Source organism: Suncus etruscus, chromosome 20, assembly GCF_024139225.1.
Source record: "Suncus etruscus isolate mSunEtr1 chromosome 20, mSunEtr1.pri.cur, whole genome shotgun sequence".
Taxonomy (NCBI): Eukaryota; Metazoa; Chordata; class Mammalia; order Eulipotyphla; family Soricidae; genus Suncus; species Suncus etruscus.
The window spans coordinates 7,992,046-8,006,446 of record NC_064867.1 but is presented as its reverse complement, the minus strand read 5'-3'; the positions used below and the strand labels follow the sequence as shown (position 1 = coordinate 8,006,446).

Below are 14,401 nucleotides of genomic sequence, written 5' to 3'. Positions count from 1 at the left end.
AAAATAATGAAGAGTGTGAATGCAACGTACAACACCAGTATTATAAAAACATTCCAGACACTTATCAGAAAGAGCTACAGAATCTTGTGGTCATGAGCAAGGCAGCTTCAGGTGGTCTGCTGGGAAAGCTGAGATTTATCACAGTAGGGTGGACTGTAAAGTGAGAAGACAACAAGGCAGCAGAGCAGATACAGCACAGGCCAGAGTGTGGTTTTGAAAATGGCCAGATGGCAGTAACTATTTAAGATAAGAAGGGAGCAAACAGCCTGTTCAAGTGCTCAGACAGAAACCAATAGGATGAGTGGGTCCAAGGGCAAAGGTTCTCCCGAGACAGGGTTCACTGTGGTGCCAACTCTTCTCAGAAAACAGAGAGAAAGGAAGGGAAGAGAGGTTCACCTAGGGAGTTAGTGCAGACTTTGTGGAAGCCTGGGGAATTTCCCTCCGATCGTTAAAACAACAATATAATGAAAGTCTAGGGATGTTGGATTATTCCATTTACCCAGATTCCTCTTTTCTTTCACCCATCCCTTTTGACATGTAAAAGGCCCACCTAGACTTTATTTTTAATGATAATTTATTTAAGCACCATGGTTACAGAAATGTTCATAGATGGGTTTCAGTCATAGAAAGTACAATGTCGGGCCCGGAGAGATAGCACAGCGGCGTTTGCCTTGCAAGCAGCCGATCCAGGACCAAAAGGTGGTTGGTTCGAATCCCGGTGTCCCATATGGTCCCCCGTGCCTGCCAGGAGCTATTTCTGAGCAGACAGCCAGGAGTAACCCCTGAGCACTGCTGGGTGTGGCCCAAAAAAAAAAAAAAAAAACAAAAAAAGAAAGTACAATGTCCTTCACCAGTGCAACTTTCCTGCCACCAGCATTTCCCATTTCCTCCCACCCTCTACCCCCTGCCTGTCTCTGGGGCAGAAATGCTGCTTCTTGCCTTTCTGACATTGTACACTATTGTCAATGAGGGGGTGTCATGAATATCACTTTATCCTCTTTCAGCACGCAGTTCTTGTCCAGAGTGATCAGTTCCAGCTGTCATTGTCATGTTGTCAGTGCAGTTTATGTTCTAACTGCAATCAGCGCTCTTTGTTGCCACAAAGAGCTTCATATCATGAGCTGGAGGTCCTTTCAGCCCTCATCTCTATTGTATCTGGATATTATTACTATACTTTTTCTTTTTTCTTTTGTTTTTTGGGTCACACCCGTCAGCACTCAGGGGTTACTCCTGGCTCTATGCTCAGAAATCGCTCCTAGCAGGCTAGGGGCGGGGGGACACCATATGGGATGCCGGGATTCAAACCACTATCCTGCATGCAAGGCAAGCGCCCTCCCTCCATGCTATCTCTCGGGCCCTTATTTTTCTTATATCCCATATCATGGGATATAAGATGAGTCAACTATTCTATGTCTATTCCTCTCCTTCTGACTCATTTCACTCAGCAGAATAATCTCCAAGTATATGCAAATTTCATGACTTCATTTTTCCTAACAGCTACATAGTTTATTCCATTGTATAGATGTACCAGTTTATCTACTCAAACCACCGTCCTTCTGCATGCAAGGCAAATGCCCTACCTCCATGCTATTTCTCCAGCCCTTCTCTCCATTTTTTGATGGTGCTACCACCTAGACTTAATATGCTTGAGAGAGGTACTTTTGTCTGCCACTTGACCCTCCCACTCCTGTTTGTGGATTGAGCTGGTCAATAAAGATTGCAAGAGACACTTTAGAGAGCCCAGGGATTACGAGGCTGGAAATCTCCCACCCACGCTGACTTCATGCTTTTCTCCCTTATGTATAGCTTGGTTTATTAATTCTTGTGGCCCTACTTCAGACCCATTCTCCTTGGGATGGATTACGGCGAGTGAGCCTTACAAAGGGGAAATGCCATTTCACCTTGTCAAAAGCAACCAGATACTATATGGCAACTAGACAGCACCAAAATCAATAGGCATATTTCCAAGTAACTAATGCACATGTCGTGTGTATAAAGAAATATTCTCAGCAAAAAGAGGGGAGGAAAGTCCAAAGGGCTGGAGAGAACGCTGGGCACTCAGAGGGTCAAGTTCAATTCCTGGCACTCACCAGGAGGCCAGAGCATGACCAACATAGCACCAACCTAGGAGTATCTCCAAGAACCACTGGGTGGGGCACAAAACCAAAACCAAACCAAAAAGTCAACGATACAGCTATTTTCAGAAAAAAGTCAGAGGAGTGTACGTTTTATGACTGAAAACCAACTACAAACAAGTTCGTAACCATGGTGCTTTATAATGATTTTTTTGGGGCCACACCCGGCGGTACTCAGGGGTTACTCCTGGATGTCTGCTCAGAAATCGCTCCTGGCAGGCACGGGGGACCATGTGGGACATCGGGATTCGAACCAATCACCTTTGGTCCTGGATTGGCTGCTTGCAAGGCAAACGCCGCTGTGCTATCTCTCCGGTCCCTATAATGATATTTTTTAAAAGAGACATGCTTAGGGCCGGAGCAGTAGCGCAGTGGTAGGGTGCTTGCCTTGCATGTGGCTGACCCAGGACGGACCACTGTTTGATCCCCCAACGTCCCATATGATCCCCCAAGCCAGGAGCGATTTCTGAGTGCATAGTCAGGAGTAACCCTTGAGCATCACCAGGTTTGGCCAAAAACAAAAACAAAAAAAAGAGAGACATGCTTTATGGGGAAAGAAAGAGAAAAATAAGTCAGCCATTTGTTTCATATTGTTTTAGTTTGAGTCCTACAGTTCAAACTCAGACCTCACACACATGCAAGGCAAGCATTTACCACTAAGCTATATTACAACTCTTTTTTTTTTTTTTTGCCCTGAAGGGGTCAAAGGGTACTAGGGTTATGGTGCTTGCCCTGCTAAACCACCCCAGTTTGATCCCTACCACTATGCATATCTCATGAACATTGCCAGGAGTGATCCCTAAGCACAGAGCTAGGAGTAAGCCCTGAGCACTGTCAGGTGTGATGCAAAAGGCAAATAGAGAAAAGAGGGAAAACATGAAGACAAAGAAGCTGGAAAAACTGTACAGGCAGTAAGTTACTTTGCTTGCCTGCACCAGATCCCATTCCAACTGGTACCAAATATAGTTCCCCGAGCACAAAGAACTTTTGGGGGTAGGTCCCTCCTGAACACAGAGCCAGAAATAACCCCTGAGCACTAGCAGATATGACCAAAAATATCCTTAAAAAATATTTAACATGAATATCTGGGGAAATGGCCTCAAGAGTCTCCCAGAGGGAGCATGTCCTTTTTTTTTTTTTTTTTTTTTGAGGTTTTAAAATAAATTTTATTGATGAAAAAAATTTTACTTTAAAAATAAATTTTTTTGTTTTTGTTTTTGGGCCACACTCAGTGACGCCCAGGGGTAACCCCTAGCTATACACTCAGAAATTGCTCCTGGATTGGGCCACCGGGGATCGAACCTAGGTCCATCCTGGCTCAGCCACATGCAAGGCAAATGCCCTACTGCTGTACTATCTCTCTGGCCCTACATTAAAATTTAAAATCTGGGGCCGGGCGGTGGCGCAAGAGGTAAGGTGCCTGCCTTGCCTGCGCTAGCCTTGGACGGACCACAGTTCGATCCCCCGGAGTCCCATATGGCCTCCCAAGCCAGGAGCAACTTCTGAGCGCATAGCCACAGGAGTAATCCCTGAGCGTTACCGGGTGTGGCCCAAAAAAACAAAAAAATTTAAAATCTATTAAGGCCCCATAATTTACAGTCATTCATATCTGAGTCTCAAGTGTATAATGTTCTAACACTCACATCATTTCCCCCCCCCTTTTTTTAACACTCACATCATTAATCACTTCCCTCCACCAATGTCCGCAAGTTCCAAACCCCCCACAAACAACTTGCCTATTAGATAATGTTTTTCCATTCCTTATAGCAGACTCATTGTTTCTAGCTCTTTATTTCTGTTTAATTTTTGTTGCCGTATGTGACAAGTAGGAGAGAAATAAGCAGGAGCGAGTGCAATCGGTGATGGCGTGAATCATGTTGTGCCTGTGGAAGACACTTTTCCAGTGGTTTCGATCAGATCCAGTGTATTTTCAAGGTTAAATCGTCAGTCAAATCATCAGTCTCCTCGAGGCCTAAATGTCTCTTCACCCAATCTTTGGAGTTGTTTTCTATAACGAATTGCCCATGAGGGCCCTTTGCCTCTGGGGGCAGGAGTGCCAAATACAACAGAAGCTTTATTCCTTCTTCTGGGCTCTTCATGGCTTCGGGCCCACCCATGTCGGTTCTCACCCAGCCAGGACAGCAGGCGTTGAGAAGGATCCCGTCCCCTTTCCTCTGCTCGTCGAGCTTCCTGGCCAGGATGCTGGACAGCACCACGATGCCGATCTTCGACATGCCATAGGTGGGCGTCAGCCAGTCCTCTACGTGATAAACCCCGTTCTTCACATCTTCCACAAACTCGTCCATGAGCTCCACCAGCTCCTCCTCGGTGATGGTGTCGCTTTTAAACTTCTTCTGCAGTTCTGGGCTGCATTCCTTAAAAACGCGGAGGCTCTCTGAGCTGGACAGATTCACCACTCTGCCTCCAGGTCTCAAGAGACGCAGCAACTCCATGCAGACATTTCTGGTGCCGTGAAAGTTTGTCTTCACAGTCAACTCAGCTTCATCAGGAAATGATAGTTTGGGATTCCTATTACACAGAAAGACGCCGGCGTTGTTCACCAGCAAGTCGAGCCCTCCGTATTCCTTCATCAGGAAATCGCGCAGGGCGCGGATGCTCTGCAGGTCGTTGACGTCCAGCTGGTGGAAGCGGGGACTCAGGCCCTCAGCCTGCAGCTGCTGTACGGCCGCCTGGCCCCGGCCTGGATCCCGCGCCGTGAGCATCACGTCCCCGGAGAATTGCCGGCACAGCTCCCGCACCAGGTTGAAGCCCAGGCCCCGGTTGGCCCCGGTCACCAGCGCCACGAGTTTGTTGGATGGCAGAGTGCAGCCTGCAGGGTCCATGGACTCACCCAGGTCACTTGTCGGGAGCATGGTTTGATCTCTGGAACCTCAAGGTCTCCTGGAAACCATGTCAGGGGAAGCCCCAGAGATTCTCCAATACAGTATGGCCCTTACTAAAAGAAAACACCCACCTAAACATGAGGCCCAGGTTGGATGTGGTTCAGCGTGAGATCTGGTTTTGATCCTCAACCCACAAAAACTAAGCAAACATACAGACAGCTGACTACTGCTATACAAGCCTGCAATTGCATTCTGCTTATTCTGCTTATGAATGTGAGAAGTGAAAACTTATGCTTGTGCAAAAACTGGTATGTCAAAGTTCCTAACAATTTTATTCACTAGAGTCCCAAACTGGAAACTACCAGCTGTCCTTCAATGGAGGAACCTGTGGTTACATTTTTCCATAACATGGAATATTTACTACTTAGCAACAAAAGAAACCTAGATGATTCTCCAGAGAACTGTGCCAAGTAAAATTTCAAGTTCAAAAGGTGAATATTGTATGATTACAATTAAATAGCATTCCTCAAATCACAAGAATTATTATTTTTTTTTTTTTTGGTTTTTGGGCCACACCCGGTAACGCTCAGGGGTTACTCCTGGCTATGCGCTCAGAAGTCGCTCCTGGCTTGGGGGACCATATGGGACGCTGGGGGATCGAACCGCGGTCCGTCTCCTAGGCTAGCGCAGGTAAGGCAGGCACCTTACCTCCAGCGCCACCGCCCGGCCCCAAATCACAAGAATTATATATGGAGGGGCCAGCCAGAGCATTTCCACAGAGGGTAGGAAATTTTCCTTGTCTGCAGCCAACCCGGATTTGATCCCCAGGATCCCATATGGTCCCCTGAGCCTGTCAGGAGTGTGCAGGGCCAGGAGTGACCCCCAAGGGTATAGCCCACAAGCCAAAAACAAAAAACAAAAAAAGAGCTATAGATGGAGAACAAGTTAGTGACAACCTGGGTTAGAAAGCAGTGAGGCTACAAAGTTCTGTCTAGACTGTAGTAATGATTATTTGAAACTGTATGGTGTACTGTGTATATATGTACACAACGTACATACTAACAGGACCTGCTTGTACATATTTTTGCATATTTCATATTTCCTATGAATCCATGATTTAAACACAAAACATTTTATTTTAAAATTGTATTTATTGTTTATTAATGAATGCATTATTTAAGTGATAGTTATTATATTATTACTATTTCTTTTGTTTTGGTTTTGGTTTTTGGGTCACACTCGGCAGCGCTCAGGGGCTATTTCTGGCTCTACGCTCAGAAATCACCCTCACCAGGCTCAGGGGACCCTATGGGATGCCGAGATTTGAACCACCGTCCTTCTGTGTGCAAGGCAAACGCCCTACCGCTGTGCTGTCTCTCCGACCCCAATTACTATTATATATTAATATGTTAACATTTATTATTTACCAGTATTTGAAAAATGAACTCCAGGGGCTGGAGAAAAAGTATGGTAGCTAGGGTGTTTGCATTGCACACAGCCAAACCTGTTTGATCCCCAGTACCTCCTGAGTGCAGAGCCAGCAGTAACCCCTTTGCCACAAAACAAAACATACTCACACAGAGTACAGAATTCACATAGCTCCAAAACTAAGAAGCATACATAAAAGGGTAAAAACAGATCAATATACTGGGGCCGGAGAGATAGCATGGAGGTAAGGCGTTTGCCCTTCATGCAGATCATCGGTTCAAATCCCGGCACCCCATATGGTCCCCTGTGCCTGCCAGGAGCAATTTCTGAGCATGGAGCCAGGAATAACCCCTGAGCACTGCCGGGTGTGACCCAAAAACCACACACACACACACACACACACACACACACACACAAAAAAAAAAAAAAACAGATCAATATAACAAACCCCATCACTGATATGATGATATGAGAGAGGCATGAAAGAGTATGACGTGCCAAACAACTTCTGAGACATCTGTTAGGTAAGCATTTCCAAGTAATCTAGATATAATGGGACACTCCAAAGCAAACCCCAAGGTCACAGAGTAAAGGTACTTCCTTAGCCAACTGTAATTATAATTAAAAGGTGATATTTATGCTGTAATAAAATATAAATGTTCACTATTCTACCTCCTTTATTTATTTATTTATTTTATTTATTTATTGTTTTTGGGCCAAACCCAGCGGTGCTCAGGGGTTACTCCTGGCTATCTGCTCAGGCATGGGGGGGGGACCATATGGGACGCCAGGATTCAAACCAACCACCTTAGGTTCTGGGTCAGCTGTTTGCAAGGCAAACGTCACTGTGCTATCTCTCCAGCCCCTATTTTTTTTTTAACTGTTTTATTTTATTTTTGGTTTTGGGTCACACCTGGCAGCGTTCAGGGGTTACTCTTGGCTTTCTGCATTCAGAAATTGCTCCCGGCAGGCTCGGGCGACCATATGTGCTGCCTGCTGGGATTTGAACGACCCTCCCTCCATCCTAGATCAGATGCAGGTGAATCCAGATCATCTGCAAATAAGGCAAATCTCCTACCTGCTGTACTATCACCCTGAGCAACTTCTAGGATGTATAAAAGTCAATCAAAGGCTGAGAGATAGTTCAAGAGGTTAAGGCACTTGACTTTCACACCATCAACTCTGATTCAATCCCTGACACCACAAATAGTTCTCCAGAATCTCACTGGGAATAAGCCTGAGCACCACTAAAAAATCAAAACAAACAAACAAACAAAAACAAATCAAGGGGCCGGGAAGGTGGCGCTAGAAGTAAGGTGTCTGCTTTGCAAGCGCTAGCGTAGGACGGACCGAGGTTCGATCCCCCGGCGTCCCATATGGTCCCCCCAAGCCAGGGGCGATTTCTGAGCGCATAGCCAGGAGTAACCCCTGAGCATCAAACGGGTGTGGCCCCAAAACAAACAAACAAACAAAAAAAAAAAACAAGTCAAGTGACAGTGAAAGAATAATAAAAATCCTCTCCCCCCGCCTTTAATTTTTGGGTCACACCCAGTGGTGCTCAGGGGTTATTCCTGGCTCTGCAGTCAGAAGTCACTCCTGGCAGGCTCAGGGGACCATATGGGATGCCAAGATTAGAACCCAGGTCCTTCCCAGATTGGCTGCATGCAAGGCAACCCCTCTATCTAGTGCTATCACTACGGCCCCTAAGTCTTCATTTCTAAGTGAAACTTGAGAAATGCTACGAAATACTAATCTTGAACCCTCTTATAATATATAATAGGATTATCAAAAAGACCCATTTGTGTAGATATAATAAAATCTCAGCAGTACAGACGGCTTGTTTGCACTTGGTCCAAGGTAAGGGCAGCCTTAATTAAGCCTGGACAGAAGTGGGGGTCAAGCCGTCACAAATCCAACTTGTTAACATGAAACATCCTTAAGCACCTTAAGCCTCAGGGTAGATTTAAGAGGCAAATTTCACAAAGGAACCATAAAGGACTGAATGAACACTAATGTCAAATGCTTGGACATTTATGAGTTCCTGTGCCAGTTAAAGGCTATGAAAACTGCACTATAAGTTATATATTGGGAGTGACAGCCCATCTTTGATGTCTGCCTCCCAATAGCACTGTAGAGTCAGTCTTCAGTACAAAAGAAGCCTATTTGAATAGTATGTGCCTAATAGTCTAATCTAATCAGCGAGAGGTCATGTGATAATAAAGAGGAGAGATCAGTGTGCAATAAAAAAGCATATAATGTATATCCCACATTCAGTACGTGTCCATTTTAGACAACCTAAATCAAATATTAAAATGCAGGAAGGCATGAATTTACTCCAAAAGAGCTGACCCAACTGGACGAGGAGCGGTGAGGAACTGGTTCGCAGCTGGGAGTGGCCGCGTGGTAGTGATGCCGGAGCACACAGAGTACAAGGACAATCCGCCTGGTTTAGTGGGTTAGAAAGCAGGAAGAGCAGGGACTGGGTGGGACCTGAAAGATCCCACAGTTGAGGCAGATGAGGAAAGAGCAACCGTACCAGGCAGACAAGTTATGGAAGATCTAAAAGGAATACGTACAGACTACATAAATGTACTTGAAATTGTTAACCAAACAGCAATGTATATGTAACATTTTAATCATATTTTTCAGATGAATTTTTGGTATGTAGTTTTTTGTATTAAAACATCTTTTTTTTTTTTTTTTGGGCCGGAGAGATAGCACAGCGATAGGTATTTGCCTTGCACACAGCCAATTCAGAACGAATGGTGGTTCAAACCCTGTGCTTTCAAGAGCAATTCCTGAGCATAAAGCCAGGAGTAACCCCTGAAAACCGCCAGGTGTGACCCAAAAAAACAAAACAACAACAAAAAATCTTTGGAGCACTATCCAAACAGTGCTCACAATTCAGCAAAAACAAAGGGGAAAAAGGTGAAAGGGAGAGAAAGAATTTTAACAAATAAATGTTCACCAGAATTAAATATTATAGTGATCAAGGATGGAAAGTTGAAAAGGTACTCAATCATACAAGAAGATAAGAATGTCTGTAACCCATAAATCAAAAAGTCCAGGGACCAAAGAGAACACAGGAAGAGATAACACACTTGCCGTGCACGTGTCTGCCCCTGGCTTGACCCCCAGCACTGACAGGGGTTACTCCTAAATACAGAGCCAGGAACAATCCCTCAACACACTACATGAGGCCCTCCCCACCTGAATGGTTTCATTATTTTCTGGTAAACAATCTTCTTTCAGTAGCATGAAGTCACCTTACTAAATATTGCTTATTGATTTATTAAGATTTACCAACAACTCTATCCAACACAGCTCCTAGAAATGAAAATAAAGTTTACTCAGATATAATTCAAGAATTATGAAGTTCCTAAGAGATGGGAGTGCCTTGGAGAGTGTTTACAGATGATGGGTCTAAGCCTTGATTGAGTATATTCCAATTCAGCCAGGACAAACAAGAACACAGATGTCCAGATGTCCTTATGTTATTTATTTATTTATTTTTGGTTTTTCAGGCCACACCCGTTTGATGTTCAGGGGTTACTCCTGGCTAAGTGCTCAGAAATTGCCCCTGGCTTGGGGGGACCATATGGGACGCCAGGGGATCGAATCGCCGTCCTTCCTCGGCTAGCACTTGCAAGGCAGGCACCTTACCTCTAGCGCCACCTCACTGGCCCCGTCCTTATGTTCTTAATAAACTTACGTTTATAAAGTTCATTTGTAACTGTGGATGTTTTGTGTAAGGCTTTCATGGAATAACAAGCATAAATTTAATCATTTCTCTTTGTGGTATTCAATTCAACTTGCAATCAATTTGCAAAGCATCTGGGCAAAATGAGAGTAAAAGTTGGACTTGGTGTTCTGGTGAACTGAATCTCAGATATTTATTACCCTGCCTCCCTATCTCCCTTTCAGTTTCACTACAATTCTGGAACTTTAGTCTTCCTTAAAATTAACTATCATTATGTTAATTCTCCATCCAGTCAACAGTTTAATGTTAAAAAAATTTTTAAGAAAAGGATTTTTCATGCTCACTATTAGTTTCAAGGCTTCCTCTACAAAGATACATTCATATGTGAACAAGTTATAAGTAAGGGTCATGTAAACAAATCTCCCTCACCTTAGGCAAACATTTACTCTCACAAAGAATCCACAACATGTGTCACTGACATTAAGGTTGCTACCCTTAAGGTTAAAACACAACACTTCCATGTAGTACACTTCTTCCACAAATCAAGAAAAGACAGCTGACAATTACTTCTATGTGATGCATTCCTTGGCAAGTACAAAGTAACCTTGTTAACAATTATATTAATTTTATTTCCTTATTTTGCTGTGTTGGAAATCAAACCGAGGGCTTCCTACTTGCGCTCTATCAAAGGGTCATATCTGGTACCCTTCAACTTAATAGACTTGAAGTAAGAGTGGTGAATTGAACATCCAACTGCCAGCCGGAGAAGTCACGATCATCAGTGCTGGGTGGCTCTCGGGACACTCATTCTGGGCAAGGCACTGTGTCTGCTTGCTGCAGAGATTATACCACATATCCAGAGAAATGCAACACATCAGAATGTCTCAATTCTTTTTGTTTTAAGAGTTAAGTCTTTTTTTTTTTTTTTTTGGTTTTTGGGCCACACCCGTTTGACGCTCAGGGGTTACTCCTGGCTATGTGCTCAGAAATCGCCCCTGGCTTGGGGGGGACCATATGGGACGCCGGGGGATCGAACCGCGGTCCTTCCTTGGCTAGCGCTTGCAAGGCAGACACCTTACCTCCAGCGCCACCTACCCGGCCCCAAGAGTTAAGTCTTTAAGCAAAAACAAACTCCCTCAAAAGTAACAATATGGGTGCCCGAGAGATAGCACAGCTGCGTTTGCCTTGCAAGCAGCCGATCCAGGACCAAAGGTGGTTGGTTCGAATCCCGGTGTCCCATATGGTCCCCCGTGCCTGCCAGGAGCTATTTCTGAGCAGACAGCCAGAAGTAACCCCTGAGCACTGCCGGGTGTGCCCCCCCCAAAAGTAACAATATGGAAGGGGGCTGAGTGATAGAGTATAATACCTAGGGTTCTTGCCATAAACCTGGGTTCCATCTCTGATATTCAATATGGTCAAAAACAAAAAGTAGCAATAATGGAATCTGGGGCCAGAGCAATAGCACAGTGGGTAAGGCCTTTGCCTTACGTGCAGCCAACCCGGGTTTGATCCCTGGCATCCCATCCGGTCCCAAGCCTGCCAGGAGTAATCCATGAGTGCTGCCATGGGGTGTGGCCCAAAAACTAAACCAAATAAAACAAAAAACAAAAATTAAAAAAAAAACCAATAGGATCAGAGAGAGAAAGAGTCAGAGGTAAAGGCACTCTGCAGCTAACCCTGGTTTTATCCTTTGCATTTCAGATGATCCCCCAAGCAAGCCAGGAGCACTGTGAGAATTGTGAACCCACTTCCCATTCCCAAATGCGTGAAAGCCACATCCAGGCATGTGATTATTAACAACTCAGAAGGGGAGAAGAGAGCAAAAAAGAAAAGAAGTAATGAGGACGAGGCTGGAGCCATAGTATATATAGCCAGTAGGGCACGTAACAATCAAGATCAAACCTGGTAGGTAGGTCCAGAGCCTGGACTAAGCCCTGAGCACACAATAGAGTGTGGCTCAAAACAAAAATGAAAATAAGTAATAATGTAAATGGGGTCAAGAGGAAGACAGAGACATGGCTGAAGGGGCAGAGCACGAGCTTGGATAGCATCTAAGACTGACTAGCCCCCTACCCAGCTTAGCATCACTGGGTATGATGACCCTGGTGACCCAGCCCCTGCACTACCAGATCCAAGTACTTACAAGTGCATGCATCCGGGGCTGACGAGGTGGCGCTAGAGGTAAGGTGTCTGCCTTGCAAGCGCTAGCCAAGGAAGGACCTCGGTTCGACACCCCCCCCTGCCTCCCATATGGTCCTCCCAAGCCAGGGGCAATTTCTGAGCGCTTAGCCAGGAGTAACCCCTGAGCATCAAATGGGTGTGGCCCAATAAAACAAAAAACAAACAAACAAGTGCATGCATCCACTTACACCACACCACACCACACCAAAAAAAATAAAAATAAAAATAAAAAAATAAAACATGAGAAAGAAGCAATCTAATGACAAATAATCGCCTACATTTAAAACATTTAGAACAACTCAGGTAATCTGCACTAACTTGCCTTCCACAAGGCCAACTAGATACAGGATGCTGATGCCCATCATCCCATCCAGTCCCCCAAGCACTACCAGGAATGATTCCTGAGCACAGCGCCTTGAGTACAGCAGGGTGTGGACCCCCCCCCCCAAAGAAGTGTCCATGCAAAGCAAGGCTGGGTATATGGCAGTGTCACTTCTGTTCTGCAGAAGTCTGACAAAATTAAGTTCACATCTGACTGGCTGACTCAGCTGTATAACAGAATTAAGGAACTAACGCCAGGAGAGAGAAGACAGTGACAGTTGGTGGGTTCTTATGTTGCAGATGTGAGGTTCGATCCTTGGCACTCCTTAAGCCCCTATAGTAAAGCCCTGAGCACAGCTCCCCCCCCCCCATGTTTCCAAAAAAAGAAGAAAAAACTGGTTGTGCTCTGCTCCTGGCCTTTTCACTCCAGGGGTCGGTGGTTTGAACCCCAACACTCCATATGGTCCCTTGTGCCTGCCAGGGGTGATTTTTGGGTCACACCTGGCAGTGCTCAGGGGTTAGTTACTCCTGGCTCTATGCTCAGAAATTTCCTCTGGCAGGCACGGGGGACCATATGGGATCCCGGGATTCGAACCACCGTCCTTCAGCATGAAAGGCAAATGCCTTACCTCCATGCTATCTCTCTGCCAGCGGTGGTTTCTGAGCTTAGAGCCAGGAGTAACCCCTGAGTGCTGCCGGGTGTGACCCAAAAAACAAAAACAAAAACAAAAAAAAAACCAAACAAAAAAAACCTTAAGTGGGGAAAAAGAACCTCAAAGAAATTTGATTGTTTTCTCCAACTTAAGGTTGAGAAAGATTCAACTGACCAGTCCAGAATAACATGCCCAATACAAAAATGCAGTGACATCCTGAATAAAATGCAGGCCCCAGGATAAAGAATCTCCTATGACTGGACATTTTTCCATTACAGTTGTTTCCTTTTTGTAACTGCATAAAATTATGGTGTTTTTTTTAATTAGTCCTATGGAGAGGGCGGAGAGATGGCGCAAGCAGTAGGGTGTCTGCCTTGCACAAGCTAACCTAGGACAGACCGCAGTTCGATCCCCCAGCGTCACCAGGTGCGGCCCAAAACAAAACAAAACAAAACAAACAAAAATTAGTCCTATAGGGGCCAGAGCGCTAGTACTACAGGTAGGGAACCTGCCTGGCATGCAGACAACCCAAGTTAGATCCCCAGTACCCATATGGATCTTCGAGCACCACCAGGAGTGATCCCCGAGCACACTGGCAGAAGTAAACCCTAAGTGCCAATGGGTGTGTCTCACCCTCCAAAAAAACGTCATATATAAAAAAACAACTTAAAGGCAACATTTACGGGCCCGGAGAGATAGCACAGCGGCGTTTGCCTTGCAAGCAGCCGATCCAGGACCAAAGGTGGTTGGTTCGAATCCCGGTGTCCCATATGGTCCCCCGTGCCTGCCAGGAGCTATTTCTGAGCAGACAGCCAGGAGTAACCCCTGAGCACTGCCGGGTGTGACCCAAAAAACAAAAACCAAAAAAAAAAAAAAAAAAAAAGGCAACATTTACATCAAGGCAATGGAGTCTGGGGTCAGAGAAAATTAACAGGCTTCAAGAAGTTCAAGTTCAACCCCTGTACCACACAAAAGAGCAGGAAGTGCAGGATGTGGTGCAAAAACAAAAAGTCTCCCTGTTACCCAGGGTAGGTGACAGGTTTAATGTATTAAATATTTAACTTTATTAGGACTTTCTGTTATGAAGAGAAAACTTATTAAGGCAGGCTAAGCAGGAACAAAAAGTCAACTAGCAAAACA

General features: G+C 45.1%; 2 protein-coding genes across 2 annotated transcripts in view; both read right to left on the bottom strand.

Annotated features, from left to right (window-relative positions):
• Positions 1-14,401, bottom strand: part of CMTM6 (CKLF like MARVEL transmembrane domain containing 6) — a 28,161-nt gene that overhangs the window by 11,194 nt on the left and 2,566 nt on the right. The window lies entirely within an intron of this gene.
• LOC125998153 (carbonyl reductase [NADPH] 1-like) lies at positions 3,863-5,033 on the bottom strand. Its single transcript, XM_049766435.1, has one exon. It carries the CDS (start codon positions 5,006-5,008, stop codon positions 4,049-4,051), a length of 960 nt encoding a protein of 319 aa, XP_049622392.1. The 5' UTR covers positions 5,009-5,033; the 3' UTR covers positions 3,863-4,048.

Excerpts from the sequence above, each read along its gene's own strand:
- LOC125998153 (XM_049766435.1), bottom strand. The coding sequence starts at position 5,008 with ATGCTCCCGACAAGTGACCTGGGTGAGTCCATGGACCCTGCAGGCTGC.